This window comes from Trichomycterus rosablanca, chromosome 14, assembly GCF_030014385.1.
Source record: "Trichomycterus rosablanca isolate fTriRos1 chromosome 14, fTriRos1.hap1, whole genome shotgun sequence".
NCBI classification, from domain to species: Eukaryota; Metazoa; Chordata; class Actinopteri; order Siluriformes; family Trichomycteridae; genus Trichomycterus; species Trichomycterus rosablanca.
Window position 1 is genome coordinate 9,329,396 of NC_086001.1, and position 21,848 is coordinate 9,351,243.

At 37.9% G+C, this 21,848-nt stretch overlaps 2 protein-coding genes across 2 annotated transcripts; one reads left to right on the forward strand and one right to left on the reverse strand.

Annotated features, from left to right (window-relative positions):
- The first annotated feature begins 2,355 nt into the window (after nt 1-2,355).
- On the forward strand, nt 2,356-11,356 carry sh3d19 (SH3 domain containing 19). Its single transcript, XM_063008307.1, has 14 exons — nt 2,356-2,877; nt 3,450-3,518; nt 4,469-4,548; nt 4,862-4,902; nt 4,988-5,198; nt 5,363-5,431; nt 6,094-6,243; nt 6,653-6,725; nt 7,539-7,669; nt 7,750-7,823; nt 9,132-9,352; nt 9,839-9,888; nt 10,748-10,925; nt 11,013-11,356. The coding sequence occupies exons 1-14, from the start codon at nt 2,382-2,384 to the stop codon at nt 11,030-11,032; spliced, it is 1,863 nt and encodes a 620-aa protein (XP_062864377.1). The 5' UTR covers nt 2,356-2,381; the 3' UTR covers nt 11,033-11,356.
- A 322-nt stretch (nt 11,357-11,678) lies between these two features.
- Nucleotides 11,679-17,411, reverse strand: rps3a (ribosomal protein S3A). The gene is made up of 6 exons (XM_063008306.1): nt 17,314-17,411; nt 16,136-16,239; nt 15,322-15,509; nt 14,796-15,004; nt 12,654-12,763; nt 11,679-11,850 (listed from the first exon to the last, which is right to left on the reverse strand). Exons 1-6 carry the CDS (start codon nt 17,373-17,375, stop codon nt 11,723-11,725), a joined length of 801 nt encoding a protein of 266 aa, XP_062864376.1. The 5' UTR covers nt 17,376-17,411; the 3' UTR covers nt 11,679-11,722.
- Nucleotides 17,412-21,848: the final 4,437 nt, after the last annotated feature.

The following is a 21,848-nucleotide window of genomic DNA, read 5'->3' on the forward strand; positions in this document are numbered from 1 at the left end:
ACTGAATCCGAATTAATGAGTCTATATACAATACATACAGCGCATTTAGTAGTTGGTATAGATTTTCATTAGCTGTTTTAATAGCATTAACAAGAATCTTTAAACACTCAATTTTGTGTCAAAAAGGCAACAAATTAGTTTAAACCCTATAAAAACAGCTGATTAAGTTAAGAAGGGACATATAATATCTAATATCAGAGCTGCTGCATGTGCTGGATGTACTCACAATACACAAACCATCAGTTTCATGTATTAAGTTGCAAAAAACGCTCATAACATACGTGTCCTTTACAAGTGTAAACTTCTGACCTTACCTGTAACTATATTTAAAAATTTGCTATACTAATCTAAAAGTAATAAGTAATTAATTTTCCACTTATAATTTTGTTTCTTCTTTTGTTTTCCAGCCAAGGACCACTATCTTCAATAAAAGCTGCTTTCAGAAGAAGTAAGCCTAATTGTTCTGGGTTCGCTATACGATCAAAAGCATGTGGATGCCAGACCATGAGCTTGTTGAACATCCCATCCCAAAACCATGGGATACACCCTTTTCTGGCTATAACAGCCACCACACCTTTCCACAAGTTTTTTGTGTCTGTGAAAATGGAGTGTCCACATCTTTTTGGTCACATAGGTACACTAGGTATACAATAGTACAATAGTTGTTTGTGAGTGTATTAATATGTTTATAATGTTGTTATTTCAGCATCTTCAAAATTACCTTTGTCTGACAACAGTGCAGGAGAAAAAAGGTAAACGATAGACTTACTAACCAGATTTGTAATGTAGTTTTTGCATTGTGCAGATGTAAATTGCCTTTGTTGCAGAATACAATCCAAGCAATTAAAACTCAAGGGCCCAGCAATGTAACATGACAGTGGAGGTGCTTGATCTTATGCTTTTTTGAATACTAGTCCATTGTCTTAACCACTGAGCTACTTATCAATGTTTTTTTTTTTTTTATATTTTAGCTTTACCAGGATATCTTTTTTTCCTTTATTATATGAACAGATTTTTTTTACTCAGCTAATGCATGTCAGTGTAGAAAAAAAAACTTTTGTATACCATTTTTTTTTTTACCTTTCTTTCAGGCGCCCAGAGATAACCATCGTGTCCGTGGAGCCGTTGCCGGCAACCTCTTGGTTTGCAGGGGCTCCGAGGAAATTTCTAGCTCATCCAGCTTCCTCTCAGACAGTCTGGGATGGAGGAGTTAAAACTTCAAAACAGGTAGAATAAAAAAATATACATTGGCATGATGGTTCAGCTGATGGCAAATGTTTACATACAGTTGTAGGGGACATATAGTACACATTAATAATGTTTGAGTTCAGCTGTAAGAACTACAAACCCCATCATACCCTGGACATGTCACCTAACCATCCCTAAACCACCAGATCTTTTCCTATTTGACACTCATATCCCAGCTTACCAAGCCTCCATTTATACCTCCTGTCCTGTCAGTCATTACACAACATTGCATCATGTTCCTTGTGCTTAAAACTCAAGGGCCAAACAATGTAACCTGACAGTGGGGTGGCAATGCAGGGGCTTGAACCTATGCATTTCTAAATACTAGTTCAGTATCTTACCCACTGAGCTTCTTATCAATGTTCTTTTATATTTCAGCTTTACCAGGATATCTGATACACCCGTTGATCATGTGGTTCTTGCATGTGCGTAATCATTTTCTGTCTCTCATATTTTAGCTACCACCATCCTATGACCAAGTAATACAAGAAAAGACACAGGAAAAAGTCCAGACACCTGTAGCTCCACCTCGCCAATCACACACCAGCTCTATTGCCACCCAAACAGAAGAGCAGAGAACTATACACAAACCAGAACAGAACAGATCTGCAGGTCTGATCAGTTTCATAGTGTTTAAAGAATTGTTTAATGCCTGCCTGCAGTTCAGCTGAAGTCTTGTATCAAGTGTGAGTGTGACTATATCACAATAAATATGTGTTTATTTTATTCCCTCAGAGTCTGCAAAGAACATTAAAAAGCCTCCAAGAGTGTCACATCCTTGTGAAGTCACAAGTACAGCCACATTAGCCATCAATCACAATTCATCTCAATTATGTAGTGCACAACAAGCATCGGTGCTTGTGTCCGACACCCTTCAGACTGGTTCTGTCCAGTCAGAGTCTTTCACACCCTCAACAACACTACACCCTGTTCCCCGCCCTCGATCTAAGCCCAAACTCCAAACCATTGACAAAATCACACATGATAAATTTGTCACACTGCAGGAAGACGACAACAGTGACCTGGTGACCTTAAAAGAAAACAATCCACCTCTATCAAGAAAAGAACTCTTGGAGATTTTTGACTCTGAGATCCCACAGATAGAGGCGAGCGAAGAAGACCTGATTGAAGACATGGCAGGCCTCTACAGTGAGCGCAACATCCGAGCAAGGATCCAGGAGTTTGAGAACCAGGTGACCACTGAGGAGACTAGTGTTCCTACACCGAGACCCAGAAATTCTAGACCAGCAGTGGGAACGAAGCCCTCCGTACCTCCTCGAGCTTCCATCAGCAGCACCACAGCTGGAGAAACAGATGTTCGAGATGAGACAAATAACTACTTCAATGAGGTTCTTGATGATCATATAAACCCAACGCCAACCTACTGGAGACCCCAACTTTCTACAAAACCTTCCCTAAATTCTTTTGATCAGGTTAAACCTTTGATTAAATCCCCCCCTCAGCTGCCATCTCGATCCTCACTGCGCAGATCCAACACTTTAAACTCACGTGATGAAGAGGATGGTTTCAATAGCTCCCCGTTTTCTCCAACGACTCTCAGTAAACAGATTCTGAATGTGAACAATCACAACAACTCAGCTCAGAACGACTACATGGATGCTGGGATTAGTAAGTAGCAGTCTTTTAGATGCAATAGACAACAATATAAAACTACTGGAAGAAAACAAATGTAGTATTTAACCTGGAAACCCCAAAACTGTTCGTTCAAAGTCAGACCACATAAATTGTCCATTAGTGGTTACAACTAATACTTTTTATGAAGTTTCTGTGCAGTAACATTTCCAACAGTTATATACTGAAACTCTAATCATATATTTTACACACTGTATTGCCAAAAGAATAGTCATGTGACCATCAGCTTGTTTGACAGCCCATTCCAAACAAAAGAGGCATTTAAATTATGTTGCCCCAACTTTGCAGCTCCTACAGTCTTTACTCTCCTGAAAAGGCTATGTGAGGACAGACACTGATGTTGGACGAGAAAGCCTGGCTCAAACTCCAATTCATCCCAAAAGTGTTATTAGGCTTGGGATTATGACACAGTGCAGGACACTGGAATTCCTCTAGACCAAACATTTTTACAAGCCTCATTAACTATATAAATAAAAAACATGAATTGGTAGTGCACTGTGACTTCTAGACCTGAGCCTATCTTATGTTTGATTGATTTGTCTTCTCAGACTGGACTTCTGCTGCGATACCCCGCCCAGTTGGTAGGAAACCAACCATTATCAGAGTGCCTACCAGGCGTAAGTACCTCCAACACTCCTACCTGCAGTATTCAATTATAGTTTTGTCCAAAATCAATGTTTTAAAGCTGTTTTTATTAGAATAATAGTGTATATATACAAAACAGTAAAGTGGTAGTTTGTTGCTGGGGTGGCACGGTGGCTCGGTGGGTAGCACTGTCGCCTCACGGCAAGAAGGTCCTGGGTTCGATCCCCAGGCGGGGCGGTCTGTGCTGAGTTTGCATGTTCTCCCCGTGTCTGTGTGGGTTTCCTCCGGGAGCTCCGGTTTCCTCCCACAGTCCAAAAACATGCAGTCAGGTTAACTGGAGACACTGAATTGCCCTATAGGTGAATGTGTGTGTATGTGTGTGTGTATGTGTGTCTACCCTGCGATGGACTGGCGCCCTGTCCAGGGTGTTACTGTGGGCCTTGCACCCACTGAAAAGCTGGGACCCTGATTGGATAAGCGGTTAAGAAAGTGAGGGAGTAAGAGAGAGTTTGTTGCTGAAAGGACTGAAAAGAAGCAAAGGCAAGGGCTTTATTCTTACAGGGCTGCTTTTTGGCTATAAATGATGTAATGTTTGGAGAGTGATATCTAAATCATTAAATATTTAACTTAAATGGGTTGGTGTGTCCAATCCATTTAAATTGAAACAAGTTGACTCCAACTGAGGTGTAGACACATCTCAAAGATAATTAAGCAAACATTATTCAACTATACATGAGCTGAAGTGCCATCTTTGTACATTAAAGATTTTAGTTTATTAAATAAAACTCATGTTTCACTTTGTGATTAGGGGTAAATAAGTGTATATTGATGAGTAAATATGGCATTTAGATCCACTAAAAATCAAATCCCCATCACACGAAAGTGTGGGGAAAACATCAAGGGATTGGAACTCTTTCTGAATCCACTTTATATTTTGGTGAAGATATTTCATAACATATTGCAATTTGTTATTGCTCCACAGAGGAAGATGAAATGACTTTCCCACCTGCACTTCCTGTGCAGAAAGCTATAGGAGGCCCTCCACCTTCACTCAGATACAAGGTACCATTTACCAGTATTACTAAATACTAGTATTACAGTATTTTTACACAACTTCTTTAACAAATCTTCATTGTAATAAGATGTCTATTTGAAATTTCAGCTATAGGTGTTTGAAATCAGTTCTATAAATTAAATTACGTTCCTCAAACTTTGGTGGTTTGATGAATTTGGTGTAAAGGAACTCCAGTGGCCTGCACATTATATTATTTATTATACATATTAACTAGAAGGGATGTCCACATAATCTTGACCATATAGTGTACAATGTCCTATACCAGATGGCCATAATGTTTTATGGTTCTGTCTGATTCAGGAGTCATTTGGATATGCATCTGAACCAAATCTGCCTCCACGGTAAGTGTGTTAATGACTGTTGCACGTTTTGTTTTCCATGAACACATTTTGAACAATAAAGAATTTAATTCTCTAACTGTATCAGCCCTGGTGTTGGAAAACAGTTTCCCCCTCGCCCGCCTCCGGCTAAATCTGGCCCGGGACGTCCTCCTCCTCCACGGAAAGACGGCATCCAGCGTAATTCCTCCATGCTACAATCACAACAGACACAGCGAACGACCAGGAAGGTTTCCAGAAAAGGGCCTGTGCTTCCCCCAAGACCTAATCCTGGCCATCGCCTCTATAACAGTTACACGGTGAGAATCAATAATAGTATGAAAAGTAAAATATGTACCAATGGCTAACTTCTCATGGTCAGGGCACCTATGTCAATAATACCTCTGTTTTTAACACCCTAAAATCATCATCTGCTAAACTTTATAATGATGTATTAAATATGATTTATTATGTATTATTTTAGCTGGAAATTCCTCATGGCATTGCTGAGTTTGACCACAACGGCATGCATACAGGAGAGCTTTCCTTCCAGGTACAACCACACAACAATTATTTATTATTATTATTATTTTTATTTAAAAAGTGCCCAGAAATATATTTAGCCTCCTAAACTGTTTCATTTGAAGTATCTCTTATATTAGTGCCAGAGAGAGAAAGTTAAAGAGCATGGAAACAACTTAGTGGTCTAACACAAGCACAGATATGAAAAATACAGGGTGATCTTAAAGGCACTAATTAACAATTAGTGGTACAAATATGAAACTATAGCCAAGCCACATAGGTCAGGTTGTTCCAATGAACTTAATCAATTGGAATTGGAAAGGGTACTTGTTAGAAGGGCTACTCCGGCACCTGCTGCTTTTTTGACTAAGAAGCAAAAGTCACTGGTTATTATTGTAATTGTCATATCCAAGGTGCTACTGATAACCCTTATGGAAAAGTTGCATCAATACCAACAATAAATTTACTTAGAATGCTCTAGAATAAAGAGGCAAAAAGTTTGAAGTGCACATTTTTGGCTTGACATCTAAGCAATAACACCAATCACACTGTAAAATGTAAAATTTAATATGTTATAATCATGTTTAATATGAATTCATTTTGTGCACATTTCATATACAGTGGTGGGAGAAAAGTCTGAGATCAGTGAAAATGCTCAAGTATTAATTTAAAGTTTCTTCTTTTTGACTGTAGAAAAATGAAGTGCTGGTTCTGTTAAACCAAAAAGACAGCAATACGTTTGAGTGCCAAGTAGGAGATGCAAAAGGAACCGTTCAGAAATCCCACATGAAGATTATCACACCACTGTCAAATTACTGTCATGAAGTCCAACCAGTGCCGCAGGTAAAGAGTCATCTTTTACATCCTGTATAAGCTATATAGCCAAAAGTATGTGAATATCCCTCCTTATTACTGAGTTCAAGTGTTTCTGCCATACCAATTGCTTACAGTTAAATTACAGTTAGGATTTAGTAACTATGAACATTTATTTATGTTGTTAAAGAAAAAAATACACTGTAGCAACTGTAGACACCCTGATTAGTTATTGAGTGTTTTAGGCACACCAATAGCTAACAGGTTAAGAAAATCAATCAGAAGAGTGGAGGCTGTGATTGCTACCTATGGTTTTGGAATGCGTATCAAAAAGCTTATGGTCGGGTGTCCACATGCTTTTGGTCATACAGTCTAGTGTCAGTTTAAACTAAATGGTGTAGAAAGCTAGAGTGACATGTGAGTTTTTTCTTCACTGTAGCAAAGCAGTTCACATCCGGCCTTTGGATCTTCCAGGTTGCTGAAGGTTCAAGCACTTTATGATTTCACTCCAGGTAATTAAAATTAATGAATGCAGTGTTGTGTTTATTTATATTTATTATATGATGGCATATTTAGAATGAATGTATGTGCACATGGTGAATGAATGCCTGACACATGCTCCCTCCGACACCCTCTTATTTGGCCATACTTCGGTAGATTCTGCGGTCCTCCAGTTCTGTACAGGCACCTCGGGCTCCCAACCAGGGTCCTCTTTTTCCCACCCAGCAGACTTAGTGGCCAATTTTGCCAATGCCCAGCCAACTGGTAGCAGAGCTAAAATTCGAACCCAGGGAGTTCTGAATATCAGCGCTGGTGTGCTAGAAGAATATCCGGCTTCACCACCTGGGTGCTGGTTACTCACATTTTTATGCTGAAAGGGAAAGTCCTTTAAAGTAAGAACTCATGAGGAATTGAAAGAATCTGAAATTGAAAACAGCTGGGACATTAAACACTTTTTCCACTTTTTGATTTGGTTAAATTTTGGTAGGTCCAATTCCTCTATACTTTGATATAAATAACCAACCATAAATCTTTTAATTGGTTCTTTACAATCAAGCTGCTGACTAAAATGCCAAATATAAATATGGCTTATATGGAGATTAGACTAGCGATGGATTGGTGTCCTGTCAGGAGTGTGTACTGCATTATGCCCAGTGAACTTGGGAAAACTGTACTTATTAAGACCCTGACCCATTAAAAAATGGTGGTAATACATCAAAATGAAATAAAATTAACAGAAAAATGGTGATTAAGTAAGACAGTCAAAAAAGTCAACCTAAGATGATAAGAGCTGATAAGTGAATATTTTTTACTTTTTTCTACAGAGGGACCTGGTGAACTTGGACTGAGGGCCGGAGACATCATCACCGATGTGGAACAGCTGGACAGTGAATGGTATTTAGGAACATGCCGAGGCATGACAGGCTTTTTCCCCATCAACTACGTCAAACCTCTTGTAAGTACTGAGCTAAGCGAACAAACCAGGTATGACTGATGATATATTCATAATGATTAACAATCTCACTTTGCAATCAGTCTGGTTCTCCAGCTCCTCCACCCTCACCCACCCCGGCTCCAGCACCTGCTAAACCTGCTGCTCACAACGTCAGGTAGGACAAAAGAATACTTCTAAGACTGAAGTTGTACCCATCATACGATCAAATACTCTGTGTGCATTAGAAAAAATTCACCATACAGTTGGTCAGAAGTTGTATGTCATGGCAGTCATGGTATTTCAAGCAAGTTCTCTTTTAATGTGACTGAATGATTGGAAAATGTGCAGTACTTAATTTTCCAAATAACAAAACGTAAATTTGAGGGTTTTCCATTAATCAGCATATTGTTTGGGAAGGGTTTTAAAAGTCTGCTGGGTCAAAATAGACATGCAGCTCACTTAATGTTTAAGTACACCAATTTCAGCCAAAATACTGAGACTAAGGCTGTATCCATTAGCTGAACATTAAGGGGGATTAAATCTACTGTGGAAGGGTCCTAAATGGTAAAACATTAATGCCCTATAAACAAGTGAGGGGAACACTAACAGACCCAAACATTACGCAAAGCTAGTGAGTGGAATATGATGATTTATAATTTTTACATCAGTATATTGAGGGGGACATTTTGAGCACATCTGAATAATGGGCGGGTGTTGGGGGGTGAGACTAACCTCTACGAATGTTCAAGGCAATGATACAGGTGTTGACTGCAGCAGATATGATCAGGCATAAAGACCTGTGTAGCTTTGATAAGGGCCAAATTATTATACCCAGGTCTCTGAAACAGCAAGGGATGTATACCCACAGACAGTGGTCATAGGAGGAGCAAGCCATGAACTACTGACAGGTTGTTGGATGGGTAAGACTCTGATGAAAGAGGACATTAAGTTTATGGCACCTCCAACCAGTAAAAGAGTTACTGAGGCTGAACAGATCAGTATTAAACTGGTAATGAGTTAAAAGTGAGACAACACTCAGTGCATCAAACTCTACAATGAGGTCCAACAGATCCTTTTATCTCTAAGATTATGTGAAATACCGGATGTGCCTTGTTTACCTGCAAAAGAGTTGGCTTCAAGATGCACTGAAGGGCAATCCACTTCACAGTGTTGAAGGTCCTGCTGGCAATATCCTTTTACCAGGATGCCATCAGACATCTTGTGTAGTCCATGACTCAGAGCTGTTTTGACAGCATCAGCAGCAAAACCACCAAATACTTCTAGCATGCTTGACAGTAGGTCTTACATGAAACTAAAATGACATCACTGCTTTACAATTTACATTACGTCTATTATTTTACATAATGATTTCTTTAATGTAGTGGGAAAATAGAACAGAAAATGTAGAAAATACATCAGGTTCTAGGACCTCAGAAGAAAAATGTACTGCTATGAATTGTGTTGTGTACATGTTTATATGCAGGGGACCACGGTGTGTGGCGAGGTTTGATTTCGAGGCCGATGAAAGCAGTGAGCTTTCATTTACAGAGGGTGAAGTGATCCGACTCCTAGAGTATGTGGGCGAGGAATGGGCTCGGGGTGAGATCGGCAGCCATCAGGGAATTTTCCCCCTTAATTTTGTGGAAGTGGTTGAGGATCTTCCTTCACCTTCAGTGAAGAACCAGCCTAGAATCCCCCTGCCTGGTAAAAACACACACAAACACACACAAACCTGATCCTTGCAGCATTTTAAGAGCTGTTGTGTCTTCCAGGGTTCTCCAGTGAACATAACATAGCACATGTAGGGAAGGCAGGGATCTAGTCTCTCCAGCTGTTAGTCCAGTGGAGCACATCACATTATTTGTTAGTGAAAAGTAGTGGCCAAGTCTGTGGTTTAACCCAGTTGAGATTCTGTGACATGACCTAAAGAGAGCTGTGATTATGCAAGAAATGTACCAAATGGGCTAAAATAACAGGAACTGTTAATGCTAAGGAGATGTCATGTTATTAAATACATGTGTAATTAGTGTTGGCAGAATGTTAATGATAAGAACTTGAATAAAGACTAGATCATATTCTATAAGAAACTAATTAAGAAATTCAGGAAATTCCAAAAGGTTTACAAACTTTTTACTTTAATGAGTTAAGATGAACATAGTGTGTAATTGTAAGACCTCTTTGCTTTATTAGGAATGGCTGCCTCAAATAACAAGCAAGCTGCTGCTTCAACACCGAAGCATGTAATTATTATTTTTATTATTTTTTTTTTGTATTATTATTAGTCTAATTATAATAATAATTATAAACATTTTAATTATTGTTACCATATTTATTATAATAATTATTACTATTATAGTAAAAGAATTATGATCAGATTATTATTGGTTAGTCTATAATAATAATAATTATAAAAATTAATAATTATTACAATTGTTATAATTAGTAATTATTTTATAGTATATAATATATAATATAAAATTATAATTTACATCAGATTATTATATTATTATTGCTGTTATTAAATGCAAATGTTATTAGTCTGATTATAAAATTTTTTAAAAATATATATATAATTATTATTACTATTATAGTTATATAATTATGATTATCAGATTATTATTATTATTATATTATTGGTGGTAATCTAATTAAATCAAATCAGTCACATTAACACAGGTGTAAAGGTGAGTGAAAATCTTAGGTGGTTATAATACACATTAAACACAAAAATATACACATCGACTCACATATAGTAGCACCATCTGTTCGATATAAGTTATAAAAATTATAATTATTATTACAATTGTTATAATTACTAATTCTATTATAGTAATATATTATTAGTCTAATTATAATAATTATAAAAATCATAATTACTACAATTGCCATAATTATTAACTCTATACTATATAATTGTAATTTATTATTACATAATTAAAAAATAAGCTATTATTACAATTGTTATAAGTTATTAATTCTATTATAGTATAGAATTATAATTACATTATCAGATTATTATTGATTTTTTCATTGGCCTTGGAACATTAGTTAAAAATCATGGAATTATCATGGAAAGATAAAATATTTTGTGTATTGTAGGTTAAGGTGGAGCGGTTCCTGGCTCTGTACGACTTCAACACCGAGACGGACGGTGATCTGTCATTCTACCGTGGTGACGTGATTGAACTGATCGAGCACATCGATGAGGAATGGAGCCAGGGAAGACTGAACGGCAAAGAAGGAATATTTCCTACATCCTTCACACAACCACATACAGGTATACATTACTGCTGCTGGATAATTACAGTAATTAGACCAAGTTAAAAGTGATATGCATTTACTGACGGATCTGTCTCTGGTACAGGTGGTTTCCTGTCACGTTAATCAAGGACAAAATTGTGAAATGAAGAAAATGGAACAAACACAAGCAACCTGGATGAAGTGACTTTCCACAAACTGGTGGCAATTTTCTGCAGGAGTTTAGTTCTGCTGTTTGAAATGTGCACATGGCTTTTGTGCAGCCAGTATAAACAATAGTGTAAAAGAGTCAACACTTGGATTTCTCTAAACAATACAGATTGCAGTTGATATTGATTGTAAAGTTTGTATATTGTAGTGTCACAAATACCCAGGCCTTTGTGATGGACTGAAGCATTGTTTCCTGGTGTGACCCTGACCAGAATTGTTAAAATGTTGTTGCACTGTAAGCTGATCTTTCCATTAAATTTTAAATTGTTTGACAAATACCTCATTCATTTTAATTTATGTATTAGTTGGAAGGAAAATTTCATTAAAAAATTGTTACTGCCATGTTCTGCCACACAACACACCCAGATAATGACTTGTGTAATGTTCAGTTGTTTTTAAAGTGTTTAGTTCAGTAGTAAAGCCCACTGTTCTAGTTTTCTTCAAATTCTCAATTCGTATTTCAAGATCAAGCTAATTCCTCATGGTATTTTGTCTACCACCTGCTCCATTAAATGCTACTTTCTGTCATACTACAGCTTTAAAAAGGGACACCAAACTAACATTAACTTTCCAGACTTTTATTATCCATGTTCGAGCATGCGACTCTTAAACGGAGTCCTGGACGGGGGGCTCGTATCCGTCCGCTCTCTCCACCTTTGCCCCGGTATCACCCTCCGCTGGCTTAGCCGAGCTGCTGCTTCCTCCCTCACCATGCAGCTCCATAAGCTTGCCCACTGAAACACGAACATGATTTTGTTAAAATGGCATCAAAAATCACCTGACGGTCCATTACAATATCCGAATTTTATTTACATTGAAAAGAAAACGCGTCTTATAAAGGCCAAATAATATCAGACTCGTTCAGGTTTCCATTCAAACTAACTGTATGCATCAGAGTCATTTAAGTTCACTGTAAGTGACACGTAGCAGTCCAGCAAAGGCTGTGTATCAATATTATCCAACTTCAATCAGGAATTCATTAGAAATTTGAACTGAAATGTTTGATAAGAGAATCTATGAAATCAGATCTGCCAAAATTTGGGTTATAATCTCTTATTTATGTAAATTTTGATGAGGGGCTATGAGTGTCAGTTATTAGCAAACCGTCGACTAATGACTGATTATCGTCATCAGGCTGATTATCAGTTAGAATAAGTTGCCAAAATCTGCATCTCTAACTGATCTTAAACATCTGCCTTAACACACGACGAAAGATTTCAAAAGGTGTCAAAAATGTTGCTGTTGAGGCAGTTGTAGCCTAGTGGTTAAGGTACTTGACAAGTAATCGAAAGGTCACTGGTTCAAGCCCCATCACTGCCAGGTTGCCACTGTTGGGCCCTTGAGCAAGGCCCTTAACCCTCAATTGCTTAGACAATATACTGTCCACGGTACTTTGGATAAAAGCGTCTACCAAGTGCTTAAAATGCAAATGTAAATGTCAGCTGAGGAGCGTCTGATTGACATTAGAACATGAATTCATGACACTTTAATCTGGCAGACAACGACATTAATCCTTTCATATTAGAAAGAAACTCACATTCAAACTTGGGCTTTTTGAGCATCTTGACCTTCCTGACATAGACGTCATGCAGAGGGTAGATTGACTGGCAGGCCTTTTCAATGTCCTTACCCACACTGTCAGGGATCCTGTAAAACACAGTAAACCAAGTATCAGCAAACAAATTAAATAATTACAAGCAATAAACACACAGCTGCTAGAATTTAAAATGCTACAAACTACAGATCTGAAGAGTAAGTGCTGGAATAATTACAATAATGAATCAGAAAATCCTATTATGCATTAAAACCAGATGGGACAAGGTGGTTTTAAATCACAAGTCTGACAGAAGGTTAAACTTCATACATGAAGGCCCCCCCCCCCCCCCCATTACAATTATGTAAATATTTTAATTCAGCATTCTTACACTATCACAGAGTCTTGACATAATTAATCTTAGCATTTCATATTGATTAAGCATCTGTTATAAACTGTTTAATACAGACTGTATAAAATCTACACTGTGCATGTTGCACTGGTTCTGCTTATATTGTTCACGTTCATCTTACTGTACAACATTACATGTCAAATGATGATGCTGAATGATGACAAACTTGATGGGGTGCTAAGTTAGCCAACTGTCATCTGACTGACAATCAGGTATATGTATAAAAAAAAAAGTTACATCCCTGACAAAGCATTCTAATTGTTACACTATTTTAATGTGCACTATTTTAAGGTACAGTAGGAAGCAGGGCTCTAGACTAACGTTTTGCACTGGTGCACCTAACTTTTTTTCTTAGGTGCACCAGAACAAAAGTTAGGTGCACCCAAATTTTCGACCGCACCGCAGTTTTACAGGTTCACTTTTTTTTTTTTTTTAATCACTGTCAATACAGGCAATATTGACTTGGAAATAACTAACAATCTGGTCAACATGGCCTCGTCTGATGATCTGTTTGCTGCTGCCTGACAATGAAGGGCAGTGGGGAGAGGGGGACACTTGGGCAGTGCATTTATCGCGGCATGTAATGTGTTTTATAGATGCATTGGGCTTTTTCAGCCTTTCAATTCGAAATGTATTAGAACCAGTCACAAATATACTATTGCCGGCCACTGTCTTCTTTACAGTTAATTATAGTATTACAGACTAATTATAGCACACTTATAAAAATTATAAAAATAATAGAGTAAATGTGTATGTATGTGTGTATATCTATTTATATGTGTGTGTATATTTAAAATTATATGTATATGTTTGTGTGTGTGTTAGTGTAATCTTAAATGCAGTGCATTATATTATCGGCTTTACTGGATCTTTTACACAGATTCCCAAAATCGCTTGCGGTGCACTCACTGCGTATTTTGACTACATGTATTGTAATATATTTTGGTCTTTTAGTTATTTTTATATTTTACTTAACGAAAATATTGTCGTGTTTTTACTTTCACTATCGCGGCACTTTACCGCTAGCATTAGCCCCTTGCTACTGTAGAGGGTCGGCTCACCTAGCCGCTGTCCGGTGGGGATGCTGCGGGTCTTTTGCTGTGCGGTGGTGGAGGTGTGGGAATAAAGGCACACGACAGGGTCGAGTCACTTTAACTGTTTAGTCAGGACTTAAGTGAGCGTTACAACACTTTACACCGCCGAGCTCCAGAACCCGAACTTCCATTCTGGGGACATCCGGCGAGTCTCATATACAAAACTAAACTTACGGCAGATTGTCCGAACGCACGTGTATAAACCTGGTGCTGCATTCTGATTGGCTGAGCTGAATGTCGCTCACATATCACCGCTACAATATTGTCCCGCCCTTCACTATCTCTGATTGGTTTAGACCATGATATTGGCCTAATGTGTGTCTGTTGTTTTTTTTTTCCCTCGGACGCCTGGTCGCACCGGTGCGACCTGAGATTTTTTTTAGTCGCACCATTGAGAAATTAGGTCGCATGTGCGACCAAATTGGTCGCACTCTAGAGCCCTGGGAAGACATAAACCTGAGTACAAAAGCGCAGTAAATTGATATATGTTCCAATTAGAACAGAAACACATAGAATTTATGAGGTTTACAGTATGCACAGTAAGTCATGCAACAAAATAGTAGCACATCTGTACACATCTGAGTCTGCTCAGACAGGATATGTTCAGCAAGATGAAAAAAAAAAGACCAGGGTACTTACAGCTTGTTGACCACCTCCTTGAGGTCGTTGGTCTGAACCTCACGGGTCATGATTTCCATCATCTTCTTGCGGATCTGGCGAACCTGCTGGTGCTGAGCGTATGATGTCTTGCGGATCTGGTTGGAGCGTTTCTTGGTGAAGCCAACGCAGAAAAGGCGGAGCAGGTAACCATCTGTGGTCTTCACATCCACATGGGCTTCAATCATTGTCTGTGGAGAATGAGTGGCGTTAGAGAGGATGAAATCCATTTTATACGAAAAGGCAAATGTGTGCTGAAAGAAGCCATATGATTGTGAGCAGAGGTCTAACATGCTAACCCACAACTGCTGGGATCAGGGTTCAAATCTCAACTGTGTAGAGGCCAGGCACCTACACAGACACAACTGGCTGTGTGTCTGAGGAGGAGGGGTGGGGCAGGCTGAGATGGTTATATAAACTTTATTTAAGTACTAACCCAGCATTGAGATCACCCACCTAAAACAAAAAGCTTCACTGTCCACATAAAGCATCACATTATACTACCTACCTGCCACTTCTTGACCATGGAGCACATCTTGTCACGAGTCAGGTCCATGCCATGGAAGTTGGTCAGGCAGTTCTTGCCCTGCACATCCTCAGTGATGAGCTTGAACTTGCGGAAGGCAACCTCATCGTTCTGCAGATCAGCGAGGCTCACCTCGAACACGCGGCCCTTCAGACCATCAGAAGCGATCCCTATAGGAAACAGATGAGCAGATCACTCAGCAGCCAGGAGCTTTCCTTACAATGTAAACCTGATCTACAGGAACATCAGTCGATCTCAAAACAGTAATCACTGTTCATTTGGGACCAAAAATAAGTAACATTGCAGTGTAACTTAGCTGGAGCAAAACTTTCAAAGACCTCAAGCAGCCACAAAGAAATTCAGGGCCTAACATGAGAAGTGGTTTATAAAGCTCAATTTCCCAACTTTAACAGTGCTCATGACTGATTATAGGGATAATTAACCAAAGAATGCAGAGAAAGATGCATTATAGGGTTGTGAGCAAGCCTGGAAATGGCAGAAAATACCTCACAATAAATAAAGACAAATCTCCACAAGTATATAGAACTAGGGTCTGTTCAAAATCAAAAGCTAGACAAATAGTTATGACTTCAGCAAAGTCTGGTTTAATAATTCAATAGCTTAAAAGTAAAGTAAATCCAGAGTCATCTAACAATAACCTAGTGAACATTTCTTTGCAATATTAAAAATAAGTATGCTTACACATTTAACCAAGACCTGTCTACTCAAAGCCTAAGCTGAATTGGCCAAGTGCATTTGAAGCAGCCAAATCAAAGGTCAAAAAAGATTTACTTACTAGTTCCCTGAGTCCTGGTGACCAGAGTCTTGCCCAGGTTGCGGATGTTGAACATGGCCGGGGCTTTAACATCGTACCAGTCCTTCTTGGAAAAAGGATCCACACTGAAAAGAAGAGACACATTTTAGTTTTTATATCACAGCCTCCTTTCTTCGCTACATAGACATAACTGTTTACATCCCATGATATTACATTTTAGCATGACCACATGCAATGGTTATGAACGTTATATGGAAACCGGTAAGTCTTTATAATACTCCTGATAAGGCAAACATACTAAATAAATGGAATAGTACATTAGAGGCTTTGGTCTTACTATCAAACCTTTCTCCAAATAGCAGTAAAGTTTTAAACATCCAAATACATTACATGCGACTTCTATTAAATGATCTACTTAATAGTAATAGTAAAATGCAGACAATACTTTAAACACCCCAAACCATTAACCCAGTTGTGATGTGTGCATAACTTAAATATACTATTATATAGTTACAGGAAATGGGTAGAGACCACAGAAGATATAACTCTATAACTAACGCAATGTAAAAAGCTGCATTTTCACTCTATAAACTGCTGAAACGTGCTTTCATCCACATGTACAAGGCAAAAATAATTCACATTTTGCAGCTGCAGCCTTTTAAGAAGGTTAAAACGACTTGCAGTAACTTTACAATCCCTAACTTCAGATAATCTGGACTGCTAGTGTGGGGTAGCAAACAAGGCTAACTGGATTATATCTCTATATAAAATACAGTTATAATTCAGCATTTAAAAAGTGAGACACTTAGTACAGAGTGTTACACAGTGTAAAATACTGTGTGTTATGGAAGCTAGGAATAAGCATGGATAGCCAAGTAGATAGCAACACAGGTCAATGTTCTATTTTACACTGCTAAATGCAGTCTTTAGGTATATATAAATGAACACAACTCGTTTGGAACAACTTATAAGACAAACTGAACATTTGTGAAAGAAATAAACACGTAAGACCAAACAATATGAATAATACACAGTAGAACAGGCGCTAACAGGCTAAGTCATGACTGTGGGGTAAAGCCGGGCCGCTAAAGCCAATCCGACCATTATCACTCACATCCGTAAACGTTTTAAACCAAAAATCTCTCGCTGTGGTTGATTAAAATGCTTTTAACACACAAACGTTGAAATTTATAACTTACATCTTCTTCTTGGCACCTTTTTTGCCACCTTTGGTCAGCCTCTTATTCTTGCCGACTGCCATGTTGGAACGAAGGGAGTAAAAGAGGAGGAAAGAAGGAACTCTCGCGAGAAATAGAATCAGCAGCGAGAACAACGAGGAAATCTCGCGAGGAGAAGAGGAACCCGCCACCCCGAGATCAATGTGTGGAAGTGACATGAGATACACTTACAATTAATAATAAACAAACAATAAAAACTACACTTATCAACAAGTATATCATTATTCATGTTTAATAATAATTACAGCAAAATTATTTACACTAATAACAACAGTATTAAATTAATAGTAGCATTAAATAAATAATAAAAACACAAAATATTTATAATAATAATAACAATAATAACAGGCAGTTGTAGCCTAGTGGTTAAGATACTGGACTAGTAAGCAGAAGGTTGCTGGTTCAAAACCCCACCACTGCCAGGTTGCCACTGTTGGGCCCTTGAGCAAGGCCCTTGACCCTCATGTGCTCGGACTGTATACTGTAAGTCGCTTTGGATAAAAGCGTCTGCTAAATGCCAAAAATGTAAAATGTCAAAAAATTATGAAAAAACACAAAACATGTATAATAATAATAATAATAATAATAATAATAATAATAATAAAAATAATAACAACAACAGCTAGTGGTGTGCGATACTGTGTGATACTCGATCCGATACCAAGTAAATACAGGGCCAGTATCGCTGATACCAATACCAATACTTTTTACTTATAAAATAAGTTTATTTACTTTCAGGTAGGGTAGAACAGTGTGTCATGCTTTATCAGTAGGGCATTTATTACTATAATTAAACCAATTCTGAGGTTCATTGGTGATCAGCCAATTACTGTATATAATAACAAAACATCAATTATCCTTTCATTGCACTTTTCTGAAAATTATCCCCACACAGCTCCTCTCTCTCAGCATGTTCTCTCTCTCTCTCAGCATGTTCTCTCTATCTCTCTTTCTCAAAAAAAGTTAACTGAAAGTTAACTGAAGTATCGATCCGATTCCAATACCAAGATTGGTATCGGTACTATCAATATTTGGATCGATCCGCCCAGCCCTAATAACAATAACAGCAACAGCATTATTTACACTAATAACAAAATTCCTAAATAAATAGTAGCATTAAATAAATAATGAAAAACACAAAACAATTATACTACTATAATAATAATAGCAGCAACAGACAACAGCATTATTTACAATAATAACAAAATTATTAAAATAGTTGCATTAAATAAATAATTAAAAAACACAAAACATCTATAATAATAACAATAATAATAATGGTAATATAATAACAGCAACATACAGCAGCATTATTTACACTAATAACAAAATTGTTAAATAAAAAGTAGTATTAAATAAATAATAAAAAACAAAACATCTATAATGCATTTATAATACTTCAAATAATAAAAAAAATAATGAATAACAATAATTATATATATATTATATAATAATATAGAATATTATAGAATATAATTATATCTATTATATAATAATTAATAATAATCCCCTCAAAGCAAGAAGGTCCTGGGTTCGATACCACCTGGGTTTGGTGGGTTTCCTCCGAGAGGTGTTGCAGCGCCACCTATTGCAAACAGGTGTAAAAACCAGTTTAAAAATACATTTGATGCTGTAAAATTTGTGTTAACAGTTTAGTAAAGGCTCTTTTTGTTCCAGATTGTGCCTCTGTGTCAAAGAGGGGGTCCATAATAACATGGTTTGACGAGTTTGGTGTGAAAGAACTCCAGAGCCTGCAACAGATCCTAGTCCTTGTCTTTAAAGTACACCTTTGGAATGATTTACACCGTGGCTACCAGTAGGTAGCGTTGTGGCCATACAGCAACAAGAGTCTGGGTACAAATTCCCAGTCAGGGAGCCACAAAAATGCCATGTGTGTGTATGTGTGTCTGCCCTTTGAAGGACTGGTGACCTGTCCAGACCCACCGTGACCCTGATCAGGATAAAGTGGTGGTTAACCACTGAATGAATGAATTAGAATGTTGATTGTGAGCCAGGCATTCTTGTCCAATATCAGTGCCTGACTTCCCAAAAGCTCATTTGACTAAATGTGTACAAATTCCCACAGACACACTCTGAAATTTTGAAAATGTGGAAAGCCTTTTCAGTAGCATGGGAGCTGAGTGATGTCCAACAAGCATATGCTCAAATGTTCAAATACTTTAAAACATCTGCCATATAGTTTTTCTTTATTGAGCAAAACATAAATGAACTAAAGTAATTAATAAATGAACACATTTAAGGCTGAGTAAATATTGAGTAAATAACAGTTGCATAACACCTTATGTTTGCCTGTCTCATGAAACCACCCATTAATGTGTTTATTAGGCAAGACACAGAAGCACCAACCAAACAGGTTGGTTAAGGTGTGTGTGTGTGTGTGTGTGTGTGTGTGTGTGCTTCAGCTCACAGCGTTTCCTTAATCAATAAAGTGCTGGGGTTACATTTGGAATGTAACTGTGGGCAAAACAGCAGATCAGTAAGGTCAGTAGCTGTTTAAGGGCATGCCTCCATCATCTTAACAAAAAACTCTTATCCTGTTACACATTGTGGCAACGGTATGGGAAGAACCCTTTGCTCTTCCAGTTTAACTACCACTGTGTGCAAAGTGAGCTTCAATAAATGTAAATACAATAAAATGGTTTAAGTTTGGTGTCAAGTTGCTTGAGTGGCCTGCACGAAAGCCCTGCACTTAACAGCTTAACAGCTTTTGGATCAACTGAAATCTGATTGCATTTCAGGCCTTTTTAACCAAGATCACAAATACACTTTTCACTAAATATGCACAAGTTCCTACAAATACATGCCAAAGTATTGTGGAAAGCTTTTCCTGAGGTGTGGAGGCTGCAGCAGCAGCAAAGGGGGTTATATTAATGCCCATGGTTTCTGAATGCAATGTCTAATAAGTTTACAGTTAGGTGTCCTCATACTTATGACTGTTATATTAACCAGGTGATTAATCAGAATATATTTGGATGCCAGCCATAGAAAAAATGCCAGTCATTTTAAACTGGCAAAGGTCCAGGTTCTTTTAGACTATAAACACCCTGGCCACTTTATTAGAAACACTTGTTAGAACCAACTTTGCTCATAAAACAGCGTGAATTCTTTGTAGCAAATGACATTTAAACATGATCCATGTTAACAAGCAATGCATTATCATTCTCTTATGTTTGCTTTGATTTAACAAGGCATTTTTGGCCACAAAACTGCTGCTTACTAGACGTTACACACCACTGTGGGTAAACTCTAAAGACTAGAGATCTCAGAAGATCAGTCATATCTGGTATACACAAACCAGCCCAACTGGCATACCTGCACCAACAACCATGCACAAAGCCATCAACAACATCTTGCCCTTGTAATAATTATTTATTTATAACTGTTGTATTATTTATTCATTTATTTTTTTATCCAGGAAACCATTTATCATACAGTATCTTTTTTTATATGCATTTCCTCCCCATTTTCCTCTGATTTAGTGCAGTCAATTTGTTTTCCGCTGCTGAGGGATACCCGATTGCATCCGAGGAGAGCATGTTGCTGCTCATGCCTCTTCTGACACGTGCACAGCCCTCCTCTTCTCGCCCCTGCATTCTGCACAGGCATCTCTTCCGCCAATCAGGGTCCTTACACAGCGTATGAAGATCCCACCCACACATTGTCCGGTCTTCCCACCCTAGCAGATACGGTGGCCAATTAGTATCTGCTGCAGGCACTGCCAATTATGCCCGCCAGATGGCACCCAGCCGACCGGTGGCAATGCCGAGTTTCGAGCTGAGGAGTTCAGAATCTCGACGCTGGTGTGCTAGCGGAATATCCCGCTGCGCCACCTGGGCACCTATTATTTATTTTTAATTACTACTGTCTTTATGTTAAATGAGATTTAATCAAACTAGTTTTACTGATCTGGTTAAAAATATCCAGATTGAGTTTGTGTGAGCTTGTTGAATCAGTGTTTTCCAGTTAAACACATTAAGTTATCCAAGTTCTTGCTGTGCAGATCATTATTTATCTTTTATTATATTGTTTTTTTATGTAATAATGTATCTTAGTCAGGATTGGGTGGGCTATACTACTCCAGGAGATCATCAAGACATGAACCATCAACTGTATTAAACAGCATATGCAGAACATTTATATATATTTACACATTTATTCATTTATCTTCAGTAATCACCTCATCCTAAGTCGCAGTGGGTCCACAAACACACGGAAACACTGGGCACAAGGCAAGAACACACAGCCGAAACATGCCAATCCACTTCAGACAAGAAATCAGTAAAATGTACAGAGCAGTCGAATTAAAGAAGACACAATTATCTCATTCTAATTCACCTAGTCTAACGCAATTAAGGTTATTATTTATTATCTAGGATTTTACAAGGTTTAAAGTCATTATAAAGTCAGAATTCAGTTTGTGAATGTAAAAATGTCATTCATTAGTCTCACTACATTTGGCATGTTTGATTTAGTGT

Coding starts and splice junctions, on each gene's coding strand:
- sh3d19 (XM_063008307.1), top strand. CDS start 2,382: ATGGCAGGCCTCTACAGTGAGCGCAACATCCGAGCAAGGATCCAGGAG. Junction 6,726..7,538: donor ACTTTATGATTTCACTCCAG/GTAATTAAAATT, acceptor TTTTTTCTACAG/AGGGACCTGGTGAACTTGGA. Junction 10,926..11,012: donor CTTCACACAACCACATACAG/GTATACATTACT, acceptor TCTCTGGTACAG/GTGGTTTCCTGTCACGTTAA.
- rps3a (XM_063008306.1), bottom strand. CDS start 17,375: ATGGCAGTCGGCAAGAATAAGAGGCTGACCAAAGGTGGCAAAAAAGGT. Junction 16,240..17,313: donor AAAGGTGCCAAGAAGAAGAT/GTAAGTTATAAA, acceptor TCTTCTTTTCAG/TGTGGATCCTTTTTCCAAGA. Junction 12,764..14,795: donor AAGGAGGTGGTCAACAAGCT/GTAAGTACCCTG, acceptor TGTGTTTTACAG/GATCCCTGACAGTGTGGGTA.